Here is a 27,835-nt window from a genome sequence, read left to right on the forward strand (position 1 = left end):
GAACTGTGCATGAGATCACTTAAGAAATTCATGGCTAAAGTGTTTTGACTGTCAAAAACTTCATTACAGTACACTTCACTGTACAAACATTTTAAAGGATGTTTATTAGGAAAGTCTGCAAGTCATAATGAATAGCAGAGTTCTTGTTTATGGTACCTTCTTGGCCTCTAATAATTCTGTTTGCCTCCAGTATTAAAATCAAACTGCTTCCATGAAGGTGATTACTAAAATGAGCTATGGTATGTTAACCTACAACTCACAAAATGCGACAGTACAGACATTAATTTTGCTTTTAACTGTCTGTTAAGTTGTAATCTAAGTTGTGAACATTTAAATATAATATATATCTCATATGAAAAAGCTAAAGCACAAGTGCTTCTGCACCACCCCCCCTCCCGTCCCCCCACCCCCTGAGCCAAACCCACCCCAGTTCCGGTTTGGGCCCTGACTGATTTGGAATGCTTTCTTAGGCCACCCATTTCCACAAATTTGTATGCACTCAGGAAATATAAAGTCAAAAATATACAAATCTCTTGTTGTTATAAGGTTTTTGTGAGTGAAATTACCCAGGACCATGGACTTGGAAGGAGAAGGGGGGTAAGAGAGGGAATTTACAGCAATTCGTCTTCAAAGTTCAAAACTGGTCACTTCACAGAAAGACTGCAGGACTGGTGAAATTCTTGCTTCTAGAAAGTGATACTGTAGTGGAGAATTTTCTAGGAAAAATAAAACAACTTTTAATAACTGGCCCGCTGGTATGAGCTACCGTGGAATAAATTAGCACAAAAATGGAAGTCTTATAACTGTTCACTGTTACAGACGTAATCAACAAGGTCAGTCACTCTCAAAAGTTCATCTTCATCTTCCTCCGGCCCTACCGCTTCCTGCCCACTCCCTGTCCCGTTGGGCGCCAGGCTGGCGCTGGCTGTGCTGTCCTTGGGGGCCTGGGTCTTCTCGCTTGGCTTGCCAATCAAGTTCTCAATGGTTTTCCCTGGGCTCTGTCCGTTGGTGGAAGGCAAGTCCACCAGGCTGTAGTCCAAAGGGCTCTCTACTTTCCCTACATTATCAAAGTCATCTTCGTCATCACTCTCTATCCGGTAGCAGTGCTTCTTGGGGTTGTCTTGGGGGGCTTGTGCTGCTGGCAGCTTATCTGCAGGAGCAGGGGTTTCTGCGTCGTTGTTCGCGTTTTCGCACGCATCTTCCTCGTCGGTCTCAATTCGATTCAGGCGTTTACGGACAGGCTTGCCTTCTTCCTCCTCATCCTCTCCTTCTTCCTCAGAATAGTCGTCTGTACTTCGCCGACGTTTTCGAATCAATCGCTTGGACTCCTTTGTGGATTCATCATCTTCAGAGTTCTTAGATGTGTAGCTCTCTGGAAAAAGCAGCAGACTTAGAGCCATTAGCAAATCTCAGTGCAATATTTATTGTTCATCTTTCACACTCACTAACAAGACAGCTCTCTGAGCACACACATTCAGAGTCTCCTTCCTCAGGCTCCCAAACCAAGCCAAAAGGCTTGCATTCTTTTTACTTTTTAAATTAACTTCTAATGTAGCAAGTGTTAATAATTTATGGATTATCTGTTTCCAATCTGAGGAGTACCAGAGGCTTTGGAAGCAAATGTGCTCTCCCCATGGTAACTCCATGCCGGGAATAACACAGAACTGCATTCCTTGTCTCATTGTACGCATTTTATTTGTATCCTGACAGAAATTCAGAGCCCAAATAATGGCCGCTTTATCATAAAATTCATGTATCTACACAGATACAAGCTGTACTATACCCCTGCCACCCCCAAATGATATACAATTTCTTCTTTTAAGGGGAGGCTTGATGTTTTGGCAAATTGGAATACTGCCTACACCCTGAGAGCCTTTACACTCATCTTTGGTGGCTGGGGTGAGAAAAGATGGAAACTGAAAAATCAAATGGCAGATATAATTTGTTGTCTCTCTGTGATTCCCACTAGAAATTATGGGAATTTTCACTTTAAAGGGTATTATTTAATGTAGGTTCAAGTTGATTGAGAGTGGCAATGTTCCTCTATTTTTGAAGTAATTACAATTTCAGTAACACTGTTATGTGTTTTATGATATACTGTGGGAATTGTGTGACAGTGCTGGAAACGTGCCAAATGGTACTGATTTTAATACATGGAAAGCCAGTACTTAAAATACCCAAGGAAATGGGACTTCCTGAAGGAAAGACAACGACAATCAGGGAATGTTTAAAGTCACTAGTGCTGGCAAAAAAAAAAAACACCCACAGAGCCTGAGAACAGGCTATATTGAAGATCATGTTTTTGAGACACTACAGACTTGTTTTCCTTCACCTAGAGGATACTCTACCACTCTGTAATCTCAGGAGAGCCCTTCCAAAACTGAGGCACTCAGATTGCCAACGACAGCTCATTTTTTGAGAAAGCCTGGTATCCATTGCAACCTGCACTACTCAGCATTCGGAAAGCCAGAGCTGAGGTCTGATAATCCAGGCACCCACCCACAATCCAAAACAGCCACAGTCAATGGCTGATTTTGTAAAAGCTAATTAATTATAAATCACAAAGCATGCCAATCACTCCTGGAGTGCCTGACATTACTGAGAGAGGCTTCCTCTGCACTTGGCCCAGCTCCTTAAACAGGAGATGGAACGAGTCAGAACCACCAGCACAAACAGTCAGAGCACCAGTGGCAATGCCCTTCCTCTTACAGAAGAGAATCTTTAGAGGCTGGTGGGATGCAGCTTTGTGACCTCTTAACATAAAAGTGGTGAAACAGTTGTATTACTGCCGATTTTGGAATCCCAACACTCTGTGTCAGGCGCAGTAAATTCAGACCTGGAAGCCAGGATTAGGGGCAATGATAAATTTGAGAAGTGACTCAATGCATCATAAAGTACCAGTGGGCTGTTTCAGAAGGAAAGAGTTTCTGAGAAACATCAAGGAATTCTAGAATGACAATTCTCTGAAATCTTGGAATTACATAACTTTCCCTTTGTGCTGATGCTGACATACACATGCTCCTGGAAGTGTTGGACTGTTTATTTTACCTTCACTATCCGAAGTGGAGAGCCTTCTTTTATGAACTCTTCTCAACTCCTTCCCATATCGGACACTTTTCTGTGAGCCATCACTTTCTGAATCTTCCTTATAATTAACTTGTCTCTTCTGATTCCGTCTTGATCTTCTCCTCCTAGTTTCCAGGTAATCATCATCACTGTAATCTGTGTAATCGCCGCTCTCTGTATGGAATAAAACAGTGATGCGCATTAGTCCATCAAAGCAAAACTGCCTCACATAAAAAATTAGGGTAGGTTTCCTAATTCAGATAGTTTGCTCACAGTGTTTTTGATGTCTCATGTCTACTGGTGTCAAAGACATCTCTACAACTCCTGACAGTGGAAACAACCTTACTGAATTGGAGCTGATGGCACACATTACCAGTGCCTCAGGAGAGTGTTCTGCTTTTAAAATTTAAATAATGTGTACTCTACTAGAAGACTTTTAAGAATGGGTAGACAAAAAATGACTGACAAGATGAAACTCCAAGTTCTGAGTTATATAAGTTAAAAACAAAACCAGTTTCACTCAATCATGGGTTTGCTGAAAACAGAAACCATACAGAAGAAACTTACCATCAATCACAGTTCTTCCTGCACCAGTCTACTGCAGCTAGTGTGTTCAAAAATTAAATTTATTGACATCAGTTGAAAATAGCCTCAAATCCACTTCATATGCTTTTCATTGAGCTATGCCAAAACAATTATCACAAGACACATTCCTATAAAAGTCACACACTCTTCCTAAGTTAGAGATTGACATGAGCCACAGATCAAAGTGGCATCCTCTTTACTTCTTAAAATATTAGACAAAGAAACAGAGCAAGTCAGCAAGAACAACCAGCTTCAGAAAGAAATTCCATCTCTGGAGCCTGAAAATAAACAGGCTTAAAGCCAGACCCTGATGAACAATAATGAGGGTAAGAGAGAAATAGAAGCACACAGTTATGTTATACTCTCAGATATCTATGGAATGATACAGGAATCAGTTGATTTTATCACCAGGAAACAAACAGTTGTTGTTGTGCATTACTGAACAGATGAGCAATCTCTTTAGACTTCTGCCAGTATCTTTACTGATAAGAGCTTATGATCCATGCAATGATGCATTGAGGACAGGGAGATAACAATCACTCTAATCACTCATATAGTTGTCTTCATCTGTCCATGGATGAATTTTCCTTTTGGAAATCAGTACTCCAAACCAACTTACTCCAACATGTCCATCATCTATATTCTCAACAGATAAAACACTGGTAACACACACTGCAGTAAGTTCACACTCGAGTACAGTCAGAACCTTAAATTCACAATAAGAATGAGAAAAAATGAATGCTTATGTATATGGCACTTTCTAGTCTGTGTCTCAAATGAAGCAGAAAAAAGGAGGACTGTCTTCAGAGAAAGATGCTGATCATGAAGAGGTTTATGTAGTGCACAGGTACAATTCTCACACTTCAAACCATGCCAAAAGAAAATTAAGTAGCTGAAGGACAAGTAGAATAAAGTGAATTATTAGGTTCTCTTGTGATGCAAGAGTCTTCAGTTACTAAAGATTTTAAGGATGATTTTAGGAGAAAGAGATTCAAGGTGTTATTCTTTGCTTTCAAGCCTCCCAGAAAACACAGAATGCCATGAAGTTTTCTTCCATAAAAGTGACGGAAAATGTTTCTTTCAGAATCTTTTTCATAGGTGTGTTCAGAAGGTCTTCTACTAGCTAGAAAGAAGCACACTTTTGTCTCCATCCTCTTTCTTATAATCATGTGCCAAACACAAGAAGTACAGAGGGTAGCTGTAACTATCCACAATGGCAGCCTCTAGAATCATAGCACAAGCATTTATTTAAATACATCATTACCTAGAAGTGCCAAGAACCTAGTGCTCAATATCAGTTCCTGAAAAATACTGACAGCAGAACAAGTAGCAAACTGCTTCACAGCAAAGATGACATCTGACTTGACCAAAGCAAGCAAACAAGCTAGTCAGTCATGACAAAAGCTCAGACTGCCATTCTCTCTCTCTCCCCAGAACAGAGTATTTAAAATATCAAAGATTGCTTATACTCACCAGACTCTCTGCTTGAATTGTCCTCCGACTCTTCATCTTCATCATCTTCAGAGTATTTTTTCTTGACTGTTTTCCTTCGTAGCCGCCTGCTTTGCCTCATGGGCCTGGAGAGGTGTCGCCTGGATATGCGGGCACAGAACTCGGAGTCACTGTCCTCGTTTGATGGTGGGTCATCTTCACTTTCATCCAGATTTTCCTCTGATATAACAAACTCATCCTGAGATCTGTTCAAGGGAAAGCCCCAGACAATAGGAATGGGTATTACAATCAAAGGATTGAACTAGTACTTGTATTTTACAAGCAAGTGATAAGTATCATTTTACATAAAACAAAAAAAGCACAAATCTTATAATGAGGAGCAAAGACCCAGAGAGAGCAAGCTGCCATCCCCGATGTGAGGTTTCAGCTGTGTATTTGGGACACAGCTCTACAGTGCATGATGTTACACAGCAGACTACAACAGCAGGCAGATATAAACACTCTGCCAAACCAACACTGGAGGTGGCATTAACACAGGACAGATTCTAGAGTGTTCATATTGTTCACTGCAATGTAATGTCTGCATAGCAGTAACTGGAGGGCAAAAAACACCAACCATTTTCTGGCAAAGGTGACCTTTCCCTCACAAACCCAGAACTGCCCCATACAATTTCCAAGAATTTTGTGTCTTCATACAAAACTATGGCTCTAATGCAAAACATGCACCTCACAACCTTATAAACTTGTAACATTCCCATAATTTCAAGTGAGTCAGGCTTTTTTAAAAACCATCAAACACTGAAGGTACACAGTCACTTGCATGTGGCTGCCAGCCAAATCTAAATTCCAGCGTAAGATCCAGAAGGCCCTAAGCAGAGGATGGAGCTGAAAATGCATGAGCACACTTTAACAGATCAATGCACTATTAATTCTGTGACATTTCCACAAGCTACACTCATTGACTGGAAATTTCCAGCACATGTAGCTCAATTATTCAGGGTGCCAATGAAATGTCCTCAGCACAGTCACAGGTGAAAAACAAAGCTCAAAATTTGCATTTATCTTGTATAGATTGTCCATACACTTAGCAAATTGAATCAATGATTGGTGTAAAGCTGTAAAAGTTGCTGGTAAAAGACCCTACAACCTCATGCCTGCTTTATTATGCTACTTCATTGAGGCATAAAGTTAATCTAAAATTATCAGGTTTTTTCACATCAGTAATTGTCCAGACTGAATGATGAGAAATTCTGTAGAAAGTGAGTTTCAGTGAGCCAGAGCAATGACATGTATTTGTTTTTTACAGTATAAGCCATTTCTTTCACTGTTTTCAAAATCTACCTCCTACAGAGCAGCAATCAAGAACTAATTTCAGACTCTGCATGACAGGTTTTGTATGCTCTAAACAATGAAAATTTTTGTCTTCCAATTTCTAAATGACAATCAGGCCAAAAAATCCCACAAAATAGGAATTTTCAACTTGAATTTTTAAAAGAGAACAACCAGCCTCATTTTAGCTACATTTTTGTTACAGATTTCTGCTCGACAATCACATCAGCCAGAGAACTGAGCCCACCTGGCTCCTGCACTAACAGAAGCCTGTGGTAAGGCCTCAAACATCACAGTAATGCACTTCTGCCAGTACAATGTTCCTTTAGGCCAGGAGGACTCCATGGTAGGGGGTTTGGAACTGGGTGATCTTTAAGGTCCCTTTCAACCCAAACCATTCTATCATTCTCTGACTTTTACTGGCAATGAGCAGTGCCATTCCAGCATTGGGAACATGATCGTTTCAGGGGCACTCCAGAGTCACAGAAGCCTGCAAAGGTCAGTGACTTGTGGTGGAAGCTAAATTGCAGACCTACCCATCACTGATCTTGAATTCATCCTCACTCTCTTCTTCATCCATGTTACTGTCACTATCCAAGTCATTTAGTCGCCGTCGTTTCTTGCGTCGTGCTGCAGCAGCCCTTTGTGGTCGCTTGTTTTCCTTCCTTTCTTCCTCTAGGATTGTGGAAATGTCTTTTCCACGGTGACCTGTGATATTTGACATGTCTTTGCCTCTGCCAATGCCTGAATTCAGTAGCAGAAAGGGGAAACAATAGCAAGTTTATTTTCTTGTTTAACTTTCTACAGATCTTTCTTGCATGTGCCTACCTTCAGGTGATTTTCTGTTAAGCAGAATATTTTCTTGTCAAGTGAGACTCTGTCGAGAGTCTTGCTGCTGACATACACAGCCCAGATGTGGTCACTTGGAAATACTGAAGTCCATGCAGAAGGTCATGGTTAAGTATCTGCATTCTAATACTGAACCCCAAACCTCACTATTCCCATGCCAGTGCCTTTTGAGAGGGAAATTACCAGAAAATACACTTTTTTCATAATGCTGACTAGCCTTCTTGGGAGATCAAGGGTTTGAGATTTTTTTTTCAAAAACTCCACAAGAAGTGGAGTTTTTGAAAAGGTGTTTTAGTGTTGAGACTTAGTTATGTTTACTGTAATGGACCTTGTGTTACACACCCACAGATTTTCAGATTGTCGGCATACATCCACGAGCTTCTGAAACTGGTGAGTGTCTGGAGATGCCACAGGCCAAACAACTGAGGGACAATGTTTCATGGCTGTTTTCTTCAGAAAAAGTTAAGGTGATGCAGAAGCACAAATCCACCTCCATCCCTCTCAGATAGTGCTGAAGATCTCTGGTTTGGTCCCATGTTGCCTTAACAGGCAACAAAGAACAGAATTTCACTTTTTTTTGTGTTCAGATGAGAAGTGCTAATAGAGCTGAATGAATATTAAGACAATTTCCTACACCCAGACTTTTAGGGGGTCCAACAGCAGACCAATTTGTGAGTCCTCTTTTTACAGGGGACAAATGTCAATAGCACTGCTGCCATTCCCATCTCAAGTCCAAAACTTACTCATTACATATATAAAAACCTGTACAGGCTAGATTTAACTATCAACTTTTACTGATTTTCTTAAATCCTTTGGCAGCATGGGTTGGCCACTCCAAATACAGCAGTAAAAAAAAATCCCTGGCAAACTACAGAGCTAAAAGGGAGAGGGTTGTATTTGTTGCTTCTCATATCAAAATAAATTTGCTGTCCATGTTCTTGTCACCATTGCAATGCAAAACAAGTAACATAAGAAACATACCTCCTCCATCAGCCTCCTTGATATCATCTTCAATTGCCTCATCAATTGCCTCATCAAATTCATCAAACCTAAAAATGACAGCTTCCATTTACCACTTTGAAGTGAATCTTAATTAAATTGTTACAATAACGTATCTTAAAATCTGAAGAAATTACACTGCACAGAGTGGGCTGGATACATAATTAAAAGAAAAAATGGGCCAGAATTTTTTTTAAATGGCTATGTTATTATCAAAGTTGTGTTTCTTACTTCTACTTGCTTGTGGATTATTTACCATTGTCTGTCTTACTACTGAGTTACATGAACAGAAATCCCTCCCATTTTACACAACAGGCCTCTGAATATAAACATATATAATCTGAAAGATCTTTAAAATGGCTTCAATAGCATTTTCACACAATGTAGTCACCATTTTCTCCCCCTGTTTTTTATTAGATTACATTAGCTCTACCAACCTTCAAAACAGCCTGAGAATCATCTATTAAACTCAATGTACAACTCTTTTTTTCTGTCCACATTTCCTTCAGAACTGATTTCACATAGCTGCTTTCTACTCCTAAAGCTCACGATACTTTATGGATCTGCAACATTCTAAGCTGAACAGATAAAATAAAACACAAAGTACAAACTTCCTCATAAATCTACATAAGTAAGTTGTAAAGCAATGTTACATAACTGAATAGGACAAAGAAAAGCAAAGTTCTTTGAATCTGCTTGTCCTGCAACAGCTTTTATAAAACTGCATAAATCTCTGCACCCCGAGTAGCTCATTTAAAGAGAACAGCAAACTGAAGAAAAAAGATACAATCCTTTCAACACAGATGATCTCAGTTTGTTTCTTCAGTTATGAATTCAAATTTCATAAAAAAGGATTGCTACCTGTTCAAAAAAATAGGTGCCTTGAGCTCCAACATGAGAAAGTACGAATTTTATTAACTATATAGAAAATAATTTTTACTTAGATGTAAATTCTTCTTCTCATTTTTTAAATAGTTATTTGTTATATTTTTTTTCAGATACAGACAACTAACAACTGGACAATACGTTCATTAAAGATTCCACTTCTCAGTCATGAAAGAAAGATTACAGTTATATTTACCTTGGTCCTCCATAAGAACCTCTGGCAGTACAAGAGAAAAAGAAATCTAATACTTTACTCTGTATTCCAATAGTAAGCATAAAACACTTTCTACTTTAAAAATAAGGTGATGGACTTCTGATATCTTTATATTCCTTAGGAGCAACTGCATGCCACTCTCAAGGCCGCTTTACCCAGCAAGGAAATAACTCTGAAATTATTCCATTAGTAAGATTAGTTCCATATTACTCAAACACTGTTTTCCCTTCACACAGCTAAAAAAAAAACCCTCTTTAAAATGTGAGAAATCACTTAATGCCTTCAAACCACTGCTAACAAATAACCTGAGTTCAGCCATGGGTGAGCTGACAGCTGCTTGTCCATTAGGTGTAATGGAACATAATTTCTTCTGCTGCTGCTTTATTCATGATGCAGGCTATTGCTAACTTGCTCATGAGAGGACTCAACAGAAGGGTGGTACAAAGGGATTAGAAACCCCTTAGAGAACCAGGATGCTCCACCATACAGATCTGTTTCCTAGAGGAATAAGACTTTACGCATTTATTTTCCCCGGCTGTCACAACTTTCAGTGACACCAGTGGAACTTCACTGCAGACATATAAATCTGACACACTGATACGTGTAATATTTTCACCAGCTCAAACTTATGTGTATGAGACATAGTCTGTAAGAAAGATTACCACTTTTTATCAGAAGACTGATTTTTCTGAAACATTACATTCAATAAAAATTTACTGTCATTGCACAACATGAGTCCTGCTGAAGTTGTGCCACACACACCCTACAGGCAAGGGGTTTTTTTCTCCTGGTCCGATGCTGCCTGACCTGACATTAACATAACAGCAGATCTGCATAGTCTTGCCCGTAGCATAACATTCCCTACAGGAATGCTTAATTTCCCAAAGCAGCAATGGTACTTTCATTAGTGTGACTTCTGCTGTTCATTCAGAAAGTTACCAAAATCCAACAGCTGAGCAAAGTCAGACAGAGTGTTCTGACCAGGCTGGAAAACTCAGCCTATGCAAATATCACACCTCTTTTCAGCAGCCAAACCAGGTTGACTATAAATCCAATGATGGTTATTGCTGGAAAGTTTGCTGTTCTAGTATTGGAATGTTACAGTTTTTCATTATAAAGGCTTACATGGAGCAACCACTGGAAAGACAGAGGGTTTTTTTTTTTTTAATATTCCTAATGCATCCAGGACAAACTGCCACAATCTCTTTGGCAACCACATTATTTTCTAATCCCAAGGGCATTTAACTTGCCTGGTGGACTGAAGATGATACAGAGTGTCATAAGGTACTATTTAGAAAGCAGTTTATAAAAACAACTCGGTAATACACTGAGAACAAAAGTTGTTATTAAAATCATGCTGCATTTTGAAAACCTTAGTGACCTATCCTACTTTCAGAATGCAGAATCTTGGCACTTTGATTTACTAATTGCATTTTGGTCAAAAATTTCTCTAAAGAGTTACAGATTTCTCTAAAGAGTTGCATTTTTAGATGCACTGTGTGATAATTACATTGTAAGTTTCATGCCCCTTTCTTGTAAGGAAGGTCTAAGGTGGGGAGGGGGAAGAGAGCAAGGAACTGAAGGCCTTTCAAGACACAAGCAGAAGTCTCCCGTGCAAGAGAAAGGAAAGGTTTAATTCACCTGCTTTAACTCCCTCCAGAAACTGCAGTAACACCAAAACGTTCTCCAGTATTCCTGAACAAAACACCATATACATTTTCATTTTTTTAATGCATCACCCCTTCACTATACCACCTTATGCTCTCACAACCACTGAGCATAAACAGTGTTCAGAGGAAAGAACAAAGACACTTTAGTTGGGCTTCTCTGTTAAATGTAGAAGCTTACATGAGAAGTGGCGGGATGATTCAGAAAGGAAACAACAGAATGACTTTTGCTGTACAAGCTATTTTAACACGCTGCTGACCTGTAGCTTATGCACTTTCGGGTTCTGGTAGATCTCCTTTCAAGTTTCGATTTGGGCTTTTTGGAATCTTTCTTCTTTTCTTCCTGACCTTCAGGTATTTCTGGCTCCTGTTCAGATAAGACAGAAGTGTCAAAAAAGCATTATACACTCCCTCCCTTCACACTCATTATGACTGAACTTGTAATACAGATTATTCCTGCTGCCTAGAAAGCTCATATGCCCAACACAGCACATTTTAACTTGTAATATAGTGACCTACTACAGCAGTTCAGGTGAATTTGCACATTTTGCCCTTACAAGCTATCTAACTTGCCAAACACAGAATTTAAGGGTTCAGGCTACTGGATCTTTGTCTTTATGCTGCAATGCTGAGATCACGCCTTGGGTGATACTCCTAGGACTAGTAAATGTGGCAGCTGAACAAACTGTGGCCACCACCTCTACATACTGAGCACAGGGATACCTTTACACAGTGCCGTTTCAATAAAGTTTCATGCAGATTAGTTTTATTATATTGTTTGCAAGTTATTAATTTTAAAGCAAAATAATCTGCCCCCAGGCTGCATTTTTTCAAATATTTGCTTTCAGCCATAGATACTTTTGCAAGTTTGTAAAATCTGTAATCGTTTTTCTGTAATTCAGAGACACAGAGAAAAAGCTGGCCTTGTTACAGCCAGGCAGAGTGGAAAGTCTATGTTTAAAATGAACAAAAGTTCCATTTTGAACTCCAAAGAACAGATTATATAATTCCAGATGAAAGTATTTAACCAAGACTTCAAGAGACTTGCTTTAAAGGGTATTTAAGTGAGAAGAGGCTGTTCTTCATGTGAACAGAAGCATTTTTTTTTCTTTTCTCAAGGAAAACCATACAAAAGCATATGTTAATGAAACACTAAATATTTACAGGTTTTAATCATGTGACCGTATCCACTGCTTGAAGGCAAATACTGTGCTGCATAGAGCACAGCATTTGCCTCTGAATCATAAGCCAGAAACATTTATTTCCATCAGTTCCAAAGGAAACATTTGTTTCCATCAGTTCCAAAGGAAAGCCATGACAATTAGCTCAGACCTAGGTAACTAACTGCACAGCAAACACCAGAGCTAAATAACTGATTTCCACCTTTACAAACTACTGAATATTGAGCACTCAACTTAAAACCCAACTGTAATGGGCAGGGAGGTAGTCCTGCAATCCCTCACTGGGAGAGGACTCTGGGCGGCATCAGGTGGCTCTAATAAACATGATAAAGCTTCTTTGGTTTTTCTGCTATACTCAGTCTAGAATTATTTCTGATCTGCATATAGATTGATTTTTCTTTCCAAGATGCTACTAGCACCTCTGACACAGCACTGAGAGACTTTTTCCCGGAGAAGTTTGGAAAATAAAGCAGCAATACCACACAGACACACTAGCTTACCTGAGGTGGAATGATGTTCTCAATACTGATACCCACATACACCAATCGCTCTTTTCTTGAGGAGAGAAAGAAAATGAAAATAAGCTTACAGAAAGTCTGCTGATATCTAAAATAAAGCTATAATTAGCACCATTTGAAGCTCTTGCTAGGCAGAAGCATCCCAAGAGGATGTTTGAGTGAAAAGTTATTGAACTTGGGATTATATGCTAATTATCATGTGATTACATTTTTCTGCATTTATAATGTAAGAGATTTTCAAAGAGTTCTGACAATCAGCAGTACTTGAAGACTATGGGCAGGCATCACAGAAGTTATTGAATTTCTGTATAGAAAGCAAGTAAAACACAACTGAAAAATATTAATGCTGTGATGAAGATTATGTTGTCAGATCCATAACTGCCAACAATCGTGAAGGTGATGAAAGAAAATGGGAATTTAGAATCACACTGAACTGGAAAAAATATGTAAAGATAGGATGCAATCCAAAATGGATAAATGCCAGATATTAGACCCAAGCAGGAATAACCAACTCTAGGAACACCAGGGGACAAATAACTGCCTACAGAGCAATTCTTTGCCTGAGCAAAGACCAGCAGAGTCAAACTGCTGCTCAAAGAACTATAATGACAGATGGATGTGCAAATAGGACAACAGCTGACAGGACACCTTGAAGGACACCTGCCATGGCAGTCAGTCCTGTTCACACCTGGCTGGAGCACTTAGAGCCATCTGGGCACCACACATTCTCCAAGAAACATGTGATCCAGCTGAAGAGTTCAGAGCCAGCCAGTGAGAGTTACTGGAGGGCAGCAGACACATCCAGTAGAGAAGGGCTGAAAAAATAGGATCAGTGTAGAGAAACACTTGACCAAAGATGGGAGATAGAGAAGTACTCGAATACAGGACTCTTGTAAGGAGAAGCGGGCTGTCCTCCTTGTCAACAGTGTTACAGGATTAAATCTACGGAAGCAAAATTCAGTTTAGATTTAGCTTTCTTCAACACAGACATTCTGTATCATATGAATTGCCTCAGGGACAACTCCTCTGGCCCCTGAAGGACACAAGTCTCCTCTAAGCCCTGTTGTATCTGTCAGTCTAACTAGAGATGGATTTCGTAACACTTCACAAGCAGCACTCCATGCTGATTTTCATGGTGCTGAACTGAACTTTCAAAGAACAGTCTCTGAGGAAGAATAGGCAGGTACTAGTGCAGACTAGGAGGGGTAACCAAACTCCCATCACCATAGGTCCCTACTAGCCTTTTTTTTTTTTTTTTTTGAAAACAAGGGGTAATTTAAAGAAAGTAAGAGCACAATGAAAGTTGGTGGCATTTACTGGTGTCTGGAATGACTCTGGATTTTTGAACTGAAGTGTCTCAAGCAACCATGATCAGACTATTGAAGTTACAGTGAGTGCTCATATGAGGCTGTCACTCTACACTTGAGTTGCAACAGGACACATCATGCACATAACTGCAACAATGCCCACAACATATTTATTTCAGATATGTCTACTTCATTGTGTGATTAGAAGCATCTATGTGTAAAAATTTTGTTCCAGTACTTTCATTCAGTTCTAAAGAATCTAAGTAAATTTTGAAAGTCTTCTGAGTAGCCTTCTGCACTTTCTAGCATAATACTCTTAAATAAAATTAACAAGCACAGTTCCTAAAGTAATACTTCCAAAGAGTAATTTTGGATTTTAGGTTGTCTTACAGCTAAAAAGACCACAGACTTCAACAACTTGGTATCATTACGCCTACTGAAATGACTGGCTGTCTATACAAGGAATTGGTTTTGTATCCTAATGTACATATTCCTACATGACAGATGAAAAGAAATCCTCATCCAACTGGGCATCATTAAAATAGTTGGATGAGGAGGAAGGATGCTGTGCAAAATCACTATGCCCTTGAAAATTAGTTAAAATAACATTTGTAGGCAAGGAATAAAATTACAGAAATGAGAAATGAACTAGAAGTGCAAACATTTTAGTATTCAGCAAGTTTCTTTGATGGTTGGCTCAATTTCTCATTTCTGTAATGCAAAACGTCAAGAGACAGGGGATGAGAAAAATTAATCTGTTTTTAATCATGATTAGCAAAGTCTTCCAGTCCTGCTGTTCTTCTCCCTGGCTTGAGTATACACTGCTTAAGAACTCAGCAAATGGAACAAGACAATCCTGCTGAGGTCAAGTTATTGAAATGAAACACAGAACTATATCGAATGAATTCTTTATTCCTTGTGTGGCAGAGAGGAGCTCAAGACTTTAGCCAAGAATTTAAACATTTGAACCAAGACATCTCCAAGGGCAGCAGTAGAGAAGCACTGGATAGTTATAACATCTTCCTAGGCAAATTCAAGAGAACATTTTATCTCAATTACGTGGCTGCTAAAATTGCTGCAGGGAAGTCATGAAAGTGTGTATGAAAGCAAGTACTCCACCTGGTTTGGCCTGGGAGAATTAGACAAGTAGTTCCTAGAGAGATTTTCCATCAAGAAGTCTCAGAGTATCTAAAATGGATTAAAAGGTAGATCCTAGAAGGCTTTAATGTCCACTCCCTCCAGCTGGTGGTAGGACATAATTAGAGAAGTTAGTCTGTACATGAGAAACCTGAAATTCATCCAGGTTGTTGTGGTAGCACCTTGAACTCATAAACAGAAAAAGGGAGGGGGGAAGGTATCATTTCATCCATGTATTTCTAAGTTGACAGGAAACCTGAAGGTTTCATTTTAAAAATCAGCGACATAACAGTTTGGGGATGTGCAAGCACACAGCTGTGCAGCTGAATCAGCCTCAGTAAGATTCCTGAGAGCTGGAAAGAGCACAACATCACTACTTCAAAAAGCAGGATAGCAGCAGTGATTCAATGAACCTATTAGGTAGACCGATCCATAATGAGAGTTGGATTTCTTTTCTTTGCCAAAAAGACAGACCCCAACCACATACTGAGTTTTCAGAAACACTGCATTCAAGTATGTCTGTGCCCCAAGCAACCAACCTGCTTTAGTTTATACACTGAGCTGTAATAACAACTCTCATTTCCTCTGGCATTATAATTCTTCAGCCTTTTTACCTTATTATTTGCAACAATACAGCATTAAGTTGGAAGACTTCAATATTCAACTATTGGACTGTGAAGTCTATTACAACTCAATTTTATGGCATACATTATAAAGCATTAAGTTCATTTGGTATGAGGATCCAATTGTAAAATGGTTATTGAACAGCTGTTTCAGACACTGAAAACTGCTATGACATCAACTGTATGCTCTCCTGTTGCTCTCAGAACATTGTGTTTTTATGCAACACTGGTGATTTCAAGAAAGCAAGACAGACTGGCAAAAGCCAGCATTCCATGTAATGTTTGTCAGCAGAATATTTACCAAAGTAGGTCCAAAAATACTGTTCACTAATAAAGAGCACTCCCACCATAAAGCAAAGCGACAGAGTTCCTGTATGTCCCATACTCCTGCACAGATGGAGGCTGTGTATTTGCTGAATTCACTCATAAAAATAGCTGATAGTTTCATTCCCACAGCTACAAATTCAGCACAATTGGCAATGGATAATTTCACCACAGTATGCTCTAGATACACTCTGAGCAGAAGTAGTAACATCAGGAACAGTTGGCACTTGATCTGTCACTATTATTGTTGCTGTTGCAATAACAGATTTGAAGAAAGCTGAAAGCAGACACAGATTGTGCTCCCATCTTCCCAGCACTGACTCACTACATCTCATGTAATATTACAGTCCCTGCCACAAATATAAGCCTGCAGAATTACTTTCTTTAAAAGGGCTTCACCTTCTGGTGAAATTTGCCTTTTAAGATAAAATTCATGCAAAGTTTTGTTTAATAATGCATACAGACGTTATTAAATTCTGCTAAGTACTCAATATATGTCCTAAAAGGTATAAATTATGCAGAATGTGTTTCATGTCCCTCATTTCCAGGTCTGAAAACTGCCAATAGAATTTTCCAACTGCTACGGCTGTTGTTCCTAAATGCAGCAAATACGTTTGCATTTAGCCTTTGGTAAAGGCAGGGGCGGACAGCTGGTCAGAGCAGGGTGAAAATAATGCCAAGGTTGTGGGTTCAAACTCTGCACGGGCAATTCCCTGAAGAGTTGATGATCTGTGTGGGTCCCTTCCAACTCAGAATATTCTGTGACTCTGTGAAACTTCACTGACCCACTGCCCTACAGCAGTTGCTGCATAATTTTGTACATTAGGCAGAGTTTAACAGGATCTAAAGTAACAACTCTCAAATCTAGATGACTTTTGGAGCAAAGTCAAGACTTAAACTTGCTTACAGCAGGAATTCTACACATGAACTGACAGTCAGCTGAACCAGTGCTGGAAACCCTTTAACTATTGGTACAAGAAAGTCAAATCTGTGTTCAGGTACTTTAACCAAATTTTAGTACAAATGTATTTGCTTATCTTTTCTAGTTATTTCCTCCCTTCTTGCAAACTGTCCCAGCACTGAGCTAGCAATAATCAGTGGGAAGCCAAAATTGTTGTTACCAATACCCAGTCTCATCACTGCTTTTCTCCCCAGTCCCGAGTTATTTTAATGCTTGCTCAATTATTACCAGCCCCAGCATAGCACTGCTATGAGTGCATCCAAACAACAGTACCTGCGTTCTGCACGCTCCTTCTTTTTTAAGACAACATCCAGATCTTGTAATTGTTCCTCTAATTTCTCACAGAGTAATTTCTAAAGGAAGGAAACACAGTTTATTTCATAACCAGCAATTTTCACATTGAAGTAACATTCAGACTCTTCATTCACTCAGACTGTATCTGGAAGAAGTCTTGCTACTGGAGGCTCCTCTTCAATGAACAAGGCTTTACAATAAAGCCTGTCTTTTTAAAACATGAGCTCCACCATCAAGTCAAGACTTTGAGCAACCTGGTCTAGTCGAAGGTGCCCCTGCTCATGGCAAAGGAGGTTGAAACTAGATGAGTTCAGTGGGCACTGCAGCAAAAAGCAGAAATACACTTTAGGATAATATCCTTATCAAATACTCAAGGAGCTGTATGCAAAAATGACTTTTAATGGACGAATTGTGCCTTAGTCCATGTTAATGCCCTCATTATACTATTTCCAAGGGTGCTCTTCACCCTTTTACAAACTGTCATTTTTCATACTGAAGAATACTTTAATAGCAACAGAACAAGGATAAGCTATAACTAAAAATGTAAAGAAAACATTCTTACATACTCAAAATCATCACTACTCAAAAACGCTCCTCAGAAGACAACTAAAACCCAGCACCAAATACAGTCATTTCACATCATGCCCAATGTCTCTAGCTAACTCTCAGGCAACAGCCCTATTGGCACAGAATTTTTCTAAAACCAAGAAAGGTGGTCGGGATCAGGCAAATTATTCTGAAAATGTGTACAAATGGTTTCCCATTAATTTAACAAGAGCAGCATCACACACTTTCTGCTTATCCTCCCAAGTATCAACCCTGCTTCTAACCCTGGAATGATGGTTCATACTTGTCTATTATTTGAGTAGAACAACCCTGGCTTTCCAATCAGAGGCAAACTGCACCCTGAGATTCATCAGTAACAGCAGCTTTCTCTAACTGGCTTCTGAGCAAATGTCTCCAAAGAAGGAATAAGACTTCAGAAACAGCTGCTTGCTCTGGCCACTGATCCATCCCTTGTTGCCTACTGCTCTTGCCTCCTGGACAATAACTTAAATGTTTCTTTTGGGAAAATTTAAGACATTATATCTTTAATACTGCACTAGTCTTGTGATTTAATCAGAGATGGGAGATAATCAGTGTGACTGGAGATTCCCATCTAAAAATCAGCAACAGTCACTCATCACTAGCAGAACTAAGTAAGAGAAAACCATGTCACAAATTCAGTTTTACTAACGGACGGGAGGGAAGATAAGCAGTCCTACCATTCATCCCAGTCTATTTGTTAACAGACAAAAAAGATTATAGAAAGGACTTCTTAAAGTCCCAGCCAATCTCCACAACCACAAGGGAAGCTGCAAGGAAGAGTGAAGTCACACAGGAACCGTACATGCTGGCAAGGCGGGCAGAACCACTCTCCATCAGGGATGATCATCAGCGGAGGGCGAAGGCAGGCTGTGTGGTAGCCACTGTCACAAGAGTCACACAACAAAATCTGTGCAAACAAAACATGTCATGAGTATCTTTTGGCATTCACATGTAACAAGCTCCACAAATATTTCCCCAGTCAACGCAGAAGTGTTTGACTGTGCCAAAACAAACAAAAATAAAAAGCCCTGTACCACTTATCCTGTACCACACTTCCAGGGCCAAGGGTGGTTTTTATGGGGAAGACTATTCATCACAGTTTTCCATGCTAACACCACACTTCCTCTTACAGTATCTTCTCAGTACCTAGTACTACTGGACTACGTAGACTATGTGCGCTTAGTGTAGAATCTGGTAATGCTTTCCAGATCCTAGACTAAGTGGAAAACTCCATCTGAACAAGACATGGTACTACATGTTTTCCCTGTGCTCTCTTATGCAGGAAACCTGGTCTTCTTCCTCAGTCAGGATAACTTTATGACCTGGGCAGCAGGGACAAAGTCTTGCAGGCTTGCAGGGCATCCACAACCAGGCAACTACTAGAAGTTCATACTTACTTGGGGAAAATTTGAGATAACCCTTTCCATAAAACTTGAGAACAAAGCTGGCATAAGCTGTGTGTATATCTACTGAAATATTTATCTCTAACATCCTAAAGGGCAAACTTTCTCTCAGTTATGCCAGGATATCTGTCGAACACCCAAGAGTGGGCTTATTTTCCGGATTCAGGACTTCACAGGATGATTTCCCAGATAAACAGAGGAATTCATGATGGTATCTACCACAAATAAGTGAGAACCACAAGAAATAGCAGAATCTTGTTGTGATCTGTCTGGGATTTCACTGTATTCAGTCCTCAGGGTGAGATGCAGTGACATCCAATGAAGATGATTATGCAGCTGTGTGGCTATGTCACTGATACCTTGTAAAGGAGACATCACACTGCTGGGGTTCTTTCTAATGTTGCTTCTTTTTAATGTTGCTCTGTATTCATTGCAACTGCAGGAATAACCTCAAAGCCTCACCCAGACTGATTCTCAATGGGCTAAGGTGCGTTACACCTTGTAAAAGATGCTCTTTTTGTTTTGGCAAACAGGAAAAATAACTTCCTTCCCTCCTTATTCAAGGTAACTCAGATCTGAGTTTACCACCTAAAAACTCATGAGTTTACCACCTAAAAACTAGAAGACACACTCCTACTTATGGCCACCCAGAAGAATGGTGTGCCTTCAGACACCTTCAATCCACAACAACCCATAGAAGCTTTCCCCAAAAGCCTACCAGCTCAGGATGATTGGGAAGGCCACACTTCTTGCAGGGCTCATCGTCATCAGCAGGTGGAGCTTCTTCTTCCTCCTCTTCCTCCTCTTCTTCCTCCTCCTCAGAGTTTTTTTCACTCTCAGAGTCATCAGTCTCCTCATTACTTGAGTATTTCCACCTGCCACGTGTCCGCGTACCCGTCCACCGAACTTTGCTTCTCTATGAAACACCATTTCAAAGAAAAAACACAAAAGAAGTCCACAGAGTTTCTTCACAGATCTTAAAAAATATTTGCCTCCAGAGTAAAGTGATTCATTTCAGTCAGAATAGCTGCAGCAAATTTACAGCAGAGCATTTCAATGAATATGTTGTCTTTCCCAGATCCTTAAAATGCAACCAGACAAAGGGGAAAAAATTGCACCTACGTGCAAGAAAGAATTTTTCAAGTAAGATTTAAAAGTAGGAAGACAAATTTAAAAGTAGGAAGACAAATTTTTCCACTCAGACCATTTTTTTTCTATTTTGACAATGCCAAATTCATAGTGAACAAGGTAAATGCCACACTTAAATTTTCTGACTTTTTCATGATAACTTGCTTCAACTCAAAGAGAATCTTTTTTTTCTCCCACCTGCCTTCCAAAGAGTTTATGCATTTTATTTTACTTTGGAAAATGTGTTTGCTTCTGAAATAAGATCACTGAACCTTTTAAGTGCATAACTTCTATCTAGGTCTTCTTTCATACTTAAACTTTTTCATTAAGTGAAACATGATTCAGTTGGTGATTCTTTTTTGCTAATCAAAGGGGCATCTACCCCCTTCTATCATATACCATATTATGAAAGAAAATATTTTGAATATATGTATCTTACCATATTTTGAATAAAAAACAGGTTTCAATTAAAAATCAGAAGACTATTCTGAATTACTTAAACTACTTTCTACAACTAAGATATTTTAGATTTAAAGCAACATGTCAAACAGAAAAAACTTTTATTCCCATTGACTGACTTGTTTCTCACACCCATCATTCTCTCCCAACTTATTACCCCCTTCCCACAGACATTGAAAAAGGAAAACAATTTTTCCAGCTTTCTTAACTCAAAATATTTTTTGGATTTTGACTAAATTATTCACAGACCTGAATAAACTAAAATGCACAAAATATTCTATTTCTCCTGCAGGATGGACTCGTTCCAAAGCAGCATTTGTCATATTGGTAAAATTTTGTTTCAGCTTCTAACATCACTTAAACTAACATCAGTTTCTATCTGTTTAGAGATTTTACTGTTCCGGAAGCTTTAGCAGCAAAGGTACTTCAAATCCATTAGAGAGTCTCAGTTTAGGCTACAGATTCATCATACAGCATCACAACTTCAAATGAGTTATTATAAGACCCATCTTTACAAAGAAATGGAGCCCCAAGATAAAAAGTAAGCTATTAAAGATCCTGGTATTCTTCATCCTGTTTAAATGACAGAAGCTTAACAGCCTCAAACTTCTTCCTCTATCATAACTATTTTAGAAAAGTAGACCTCTTTAGATCTCTTGCTCTTTCACAAACAGAAATCAAGTAAAAACAGTTAAAACACCTGTAGCAACAGTACCTCAAAATTCTAATAACTTTCAGAACTTACAATCCCTCTTAATTTCACATGTTTTCTTTTTTAATTAAAATCTTCAAATTAAAAATTTGGTTTTCATTTCTCCATGCATGTGACAGCATTTTTCAGTATAGATGTTACCATTCACTGAAAAATCAACTGTTTGTTCATTTTATTAATGTTATCCAACATAGCAATACGTGAAAGAAACTTTCTTTCACATTCTAAATGAGTGAATGCTTTGGGAAAACTACATCAGTCAAAAATACGTTGCAGTGAAAAATTAATAGGACTTTACAAGTTGATTTTTAAAAGTGCACCTAAAAAATACAAACTCATCATGCGTCTTTTGTGCTGCATATCCAGCAAAAACAGAAGATAAATTAATAAAGGGTTATTTATAAATACACAGTCTCAGAAGCACACCATACAAATGGATATTGACCTTTCTGTGATATATTTACATCATGTACTTTTAAAGATCTCTTCTGCATATGAAGCAAAATCCTGTACCCACATTAAAATGCGTATCACATATGTGAGAAAAGCTAAATTATATCATGAATTCACCCCAACAATATCTCTAGCTTCACTTAGAAACAGAAGTCATAATATTTTTATTCTTCCCCATTTGTTGGTTCCTTTTTAGCTTATGATCATTCTGACCAATCAGACACCAACAAGTATCCATCTAGTAAATCCAGAGGGGTTACAAGCCTCTATTCAGCCACACATACTCAGACCTGATCATGCCATTTTTTAGAAGAATTCATTCAGGTTGATTTGGTCTACTTAGGTTGGTTTAAGTGACAGATTTTACAAACTGTCAAAGTTTATAAAAAGTCAACAGATATAGGCACTCACTCAGGGGGTGTTTTTAAATTGGTTGAGTTCACTAACTGGATTGCAAAACTAGTTTCTTGCAAAAGCTGACAAAGGAACATAATCCTCAGTATTCCTATGTAAGAGTATATTCTCCTTATAGATAAGACTGGGGGTTTTCTTTACTCCCAAGTAATAAAACTGTATTTACCTTGTTAACTTTAGAATTTGTCTCCTTCTCTTGTTTTTTTGCATCTTCTTTTCGTTCTGGTTTTTGTGCTGCTGCAGGTTTCTCCTCTTCCTCTTCAGGTCGCTTCTTCTCAGGCTTCTGATCCCGAGTCTCCACAACTTTCGGAGTAGGCTTGGATATCCTTGGTGACCGCCTTAATGTGCGGCCAATGCTGACATCTTCTGGCGGTGTTTCTGTCTTTCTCTTCCGACTAGAGATCCTGATTGTTAATTTAATTCCTTCTTTTTGTCTTTCAGAAGTTATTTCTTTATTTTCTGTTGCACAGGTTTCTTCTTCAGAAACTAGCTTATATTTAAATTTGCTTTTAGGTACTGGAGATTCCTTTTTACTCTCTGAGGAGTCCTCTACATTAGATGCATGGGCATCATCTAATCTATCTGGCTCTGTTTTGGCAGCTTCTGGCTCTTCCTCTTGTTTTTCTGGGCTGGATTTTTCTTCTACTTTGCTCTCCTCAGGTAGAGCCATTTTACTATCTGAGTCCTCCTTTTCTGGAACAGGTTTCTCTACTGTAACAGGTGAAGCGGATGCAGGAGGTATCTCAGCAGCTTTTGGAGAGTCGTTTTTCTCCTCAGGCTCATCTTTACTTTTCAAAGTCTCATCATCAGCCAGTGCAAGCTTAGGCAGTTCTGCAGGAGCAGATGCATTTGGGGACATCTCTAGCTTCTCTGAACATTCTTTGGGTGGTGGCATGCTGTCATTTTTGAGATCAGTGGCTTGTTTCTCTTCAGTTGTTTTGGCACAGTCTTCAGAGTCTGCAGCCTCTTCCGTTACCATCTCAGTAGCTGTGCTGTCAAGGGACTCTTTTTCCACAGGACTAGATTCCTCCTTTGAAGGCACTTTCTGATTAGAAACCTCAGAGACCACAGCCCCAATCTCTTTCAGCACAGTTACAGCATTTTTCTCAATCTCACATGTTTTTATAACAGAATTTAGGGAGTCTGATACTTTTTCCCCACTTTTTCCATTTTTCTCTTTTAATGAGGTGCTGTCTTCCATCGCACTAGCAGAGTGCTCTGACTTACTGTTTTGTATGACACTTGGTGTTATTTTTTCACAGCTAACCTCTCCATTTACTAGCACTTTCCCATCAGGACATAGAGCAGTAATGGTAGGGACCCTCTTAAAAGCTTCTTCTTCTGGTTTCCCTTCTTCCTTCAAGACATCCTTTGTTGGAGTAACACATTTACACAGGGGCCCTTTTATTGGACTGTCATAGTCATCTGTCAGTTTGATCTCTCGCTTTTTAAGTGGTATTTTTGCCTGTTGGTCATTTTTAAGTTTCTCACTTTCTTCCACAGATTTCTCCACAATTTCTTGTGGAGTTTTGACATTAACACAAAATTCTAACCTCTCTGGCTCATGAACTGCTATTTTGTCCATACAGCTTTTCACTTCTTTTAGGTCTTTGGGCTCTGTTTTGTTTTCCTTTACCTCTACTTTAACAGGCTTGACATTTTCCTTAAAGGAGTCACTTTCTTCCTTGACAGTTTGCTTTTCTTCATTGTGTTCTGAAGGTTTTTCTAATTTCACTATTACTGGCAGTTTTATTATTTCTTTTTCTTCCACTTTCTCAATTTTAAGTGCATTTTCATCTTCTTTGACCACAGGAGGAGGAAGGCTTTCTGATTCCACTGACTGTTCCTCTACCTCCTCTTTTTCTTCTTTGATTTTCAATTGATTTTCTGTTGACAGAGAAAAACAGCTAAGAAACATCCAAGGGACCTATAGGATTACAGAGAGCTTCATCAAAACAGAGACATACCTAAAAAACCCAACAGCCCAAGTCTCACACAAAGGACTCTTCTCTTACTGTATTAGTGGAAATCTAGCTTGTCTAACACCGTCATTAAACAAGCGGGCTGACTATAGAACCACTGTTCAGTCTAGTTATATATCAAGATAAACCTAAATTTCAGAAGCCAACAGCAGAACTCTAGATTTATCCTTCCTTCAACACACATCTCAGTCCCTTCTTCAGTATTACCACAATACTTCCAGAGGATACACACAACCTAGGCAGAGGCATGAAATCTCACTTGAGTCTCTGGGCTATTTCAGAAAACAGAATTTGGGATAAGATTCCATGGCCTTCAAGAGAAATTCCTCAGAGAAATGAGTCCCCTGTTTGTACATGTTTTTATTTCAAGATACACTTAACTATTGTATTTCAACAGTTCAGAGAAAAGACATTCAGCATTATGGCTTTCGGCAAAATTCATCCAGGTTCTCCAGGCAATGACTACATCTCCTACATGCAGACAATATTCTACACTCACTTTATCTGCAGTTTTTAAAACAAGCAATGAATGGTAGCATATGCCAGGAAACCTGCAGAGCTTAAAGAATCAGGTTATTCCGCTTTGCTAACTCAGATTTAGATCATTAGTGCTTGAAGTACAGTTTCAGCATTTAGAATAAACCATACAGCTATTTTGTCACTATGCACTTCAGCTTGTTATTTATTTTTACCACAGCCTCTTGATACTTTAGGGTTTTGTATTTTACCAACAATTTTGTGTCAGCCAGAAAGAGAACTAATTAGAAGAAGTAAATACAACAGCACGGTATATACCAGGACAGCAGCTCCTGCCACCCGGAAGATGCTTTTGCAGGCATGCCACAACTGCAAACAAAAAGGTGATTTTTTTTTTTCCCCTTCGACCTCACCCCTCTCCAACTGAGCTAGTGCAGGTTTTTTTTGCATGATGAGAGTTTTCAGATGTGGTTAAAAATATACAAGGGAAAGGACATGACAGATAACAATTACATCGAAGAAATTAAATGCTTTAGAAAAGAACAGTGAGGAGGAATTCACAGATCATCTATTTTCAAATACAAGGCATGTATCAAGATAAACCTCAGTATCAGTACAGTAAAGATGCATGTATAAGACTCCAGAAGTGGCACGGTGCTTTAGAGGTGCCCATTTTGAAGACTTAAGGCTGGTTTTTCCCCCTTCATAGAAGTGATGCCCACTCAGATCCCCTATAACTACCTCAACAAAGATATCTGTCTGTAACAGTGAGAATGAGGTATTTTCTCTGTGTCCAAATTCCTCCACTTTATCTCTGTCTGTCTAAACTTAGCTGAAGGTGATGGGAAGAAGTGGCTGAGCATTCTCCCAAACTTCATTAAGGATCACCAGAATCCCAAAACCTCTCCATACCAAAAATCAGCAGATTTCTATAGTTTAACTCCCCAACTAATCACAAAACCTTTCACATATACACAAAATAACTCAGTCAACGCACAAGCTCTCCTAACGCTACTAGAGTCAATCAGTCAGACCAGTAAACATGTAAGCATTGGGTTAGGTAACCATGCATTTGCATGTACTAATTTAATGATTTGTGGAAAATGACCAAAGCCAACAAGTGTCAGGTCATCTAGCACATTCTCCCTACATCTCAGTAGGGCCTTCAGTGCAACCCCTGGACTACAAGGAGGAGACACTACAGTTTCTCAACTGAAAGGATCTAAGGAATGCTCTATGAACACACTGACAGCACTCAAATCACTGCAAATGTAAATAATATCATTATTCATTGCAGACATGGGACATGGACCTGTAGGAATGAGGCCATGAAGATGCTCAGAGGGTTGGAGCATCTCTGGTAGGGAGACAGGCTGAGACATTCTGGAGAAGGATCTGGAAAGACTTTATGGCATCTTCCAGTACTTAAAGGGGTCTTATAAGAATTTTGACAAGTGCATGGAGTGACAGGACAAGGAGGAAGGGCTTTAAACTAAGAGAAGGTTGATTTAGATTAGATACCAGGAAAAAATTCTTCACTCTGAGGGCGGTGAAACACAGGTTGCCCCAGCAAAGTTGTGGCTGCTTCATCTCTGGAAGTGTTGAAGGTCAGGCTGAATGGGGCTCTGCACAAACCATTCCAGTAGAAGATGTCTCTGCTTGTCACAGGGAGGTTGGACTAGATGGCCTTTAAAGGGCCCTTCCAACACAAACTATTCTATGATTTTGCAACTAGTGCCTAGAGGTGATTTTACACCAATACACAGCTTAATGCAAGTACTGGGGCAGGTGAGTGTGCCACAGGATTTGGGGAATTATCTAGAGTAGGGACATTTAAAATGTTTTCAAATGGCAGCTCCTGAATTCAATGTAAAACAAAATCGTATCTAAAGAAGAGGTCTCAATCAGATGATTTAAGTTAGCTTGACTGAGACAAAAGCACAATCAGTACATGGAATTAATTCTGCAGTGTTGGTAACTATGCAGGTTGTGTTGGCATCTACATGCAGAGTTAGATACTGGAAATGCCTTAGACTGAAAGATAATTCTAGTCGGTTTTGGCACAATTTACTGTCATTTCTACAATCATCTCTTAGTACTTCCACAACAACTCCAATTTTACCTAAATATTTATTTCTTCTGCTCTACACTGCTTGTTGCAAAGAAGAATAGAATAGTAATTCTTCTCTCTGATACTCAAAACCAAGACAAGCCTTGGCTAATTCCACATATCCAATTAACTTCAACACATTTGTAGAAACACTGACTAACACACTAGAATACTTAAAATTGTTTCTGATTGTGAAAAAATATTTTCCTGCATTTTAACAAAATAATAAGACCAGGTAGTAAAACTGGGTTAAAATTACTTGGGATAACAGGCTTCTAGTTTTTCATGACCTGAAAGAAGACCAGATTCTTAAAAAGTCAAATACTTCAGGCTGACTGATACTTAGCAAAACCAATGCACAAACCAACAAGTCAGGCAAGTTACTAAATACGTGCAATGACATGATAATATGGAAGGAAAAAGGTTCTTGGCTTTGATCTTTGAGATATTTTCCAACCTAAATAATTCTGTGATTTTAATAACAATATAATGAAGGCAGATAAGGACAGCCTCACTTCAACAATGTTATAGCATTTTAAATTGTTTAACTTAAGCTCATGTCTCCTTGAAATATTGTGTCAACTGTGAAACATTTAAGGAAATAACCTACATTTTTCTGATTCTAACTCAAAAGCAAGAATAAACCCCACACCCAATACGATCTTGATTTCAATCATGGCATTGCACAAGCAGATTTCTTTTCTTTTTCAAATTTTAA

The 27,835-nt window shown here is 39.0% G+C and overlaps 1 protein-coding gene across 1 annotated transcript in view; it reads right to left on the minus strand.

The window, feature by feature from the left end:
* Positions 1 to 437: 437 nt before the first annotated feature.
* The window catches only part of RSF1 (remodeling and spacing factor 1), a 60,028-nt gene continuing 32,630 nt past the window's right edge, over positions 438 to 27,835 (minus strand). The window contains exons 6-16 of the mRNA XM_084227070.1: positions 22,715 to 24,435; positions 20,101 to 20,298; positions 18,782 to 18,886; positions 17,371 to 17,450; positions 12,728 to 12,782; positions 11,307 to 11,413; positions 8,263 to 8,330; positions 6,969 to 7,176; positions 5,125 to 5,348; positions 3,049 to 3,240; positions 438 to 1,372 (exon numbers count right to left, since the gene is read on the minus strand). Coding sequence (XP_084083196.1) covers positions 798 to 1,372; positions 3,049 to 3,240; positions 5,125 to 5,348; positions 6,969 to 7,176; positions 8,263 to 8,330; positions 11,307 to 11,413; positions 12,728 to 12,782; positions 17,371 to 17,450; positions 18,782 to 18,886; positions 20,101 to 20,298; positions 22,715 to 24,435 — 3,533 coding nt within the window. The 3' untranslated portion in view covers positions 438 to 797. The remainder of the gene's footprint in view (positions 1,373 to 3,048; positions 3,241 to 5,124; positions 5,349 to 6,968; positions 7,177 to 8,262; positions 8,331 to 11,306; positions 11,414 to 12,727; positions 12,783 to 17,370; positions 17,451 to 18,781; positions 18,887 to 20,100; positions 20,299 to 22,714; positions 24,436 to 27,835) is intronic.

This window comes from Fringilla coelebs, assembly GCF_963513975.1.
Source record: "Fringilla coelebs genome assembly, chromosome: 2".
Taxonomy (NCBI): Eukaryota; Metazoa; Chordata; class Aves; order Passeriformes; family Fringillidae; genus Fringilla; species Fringilla coelebs.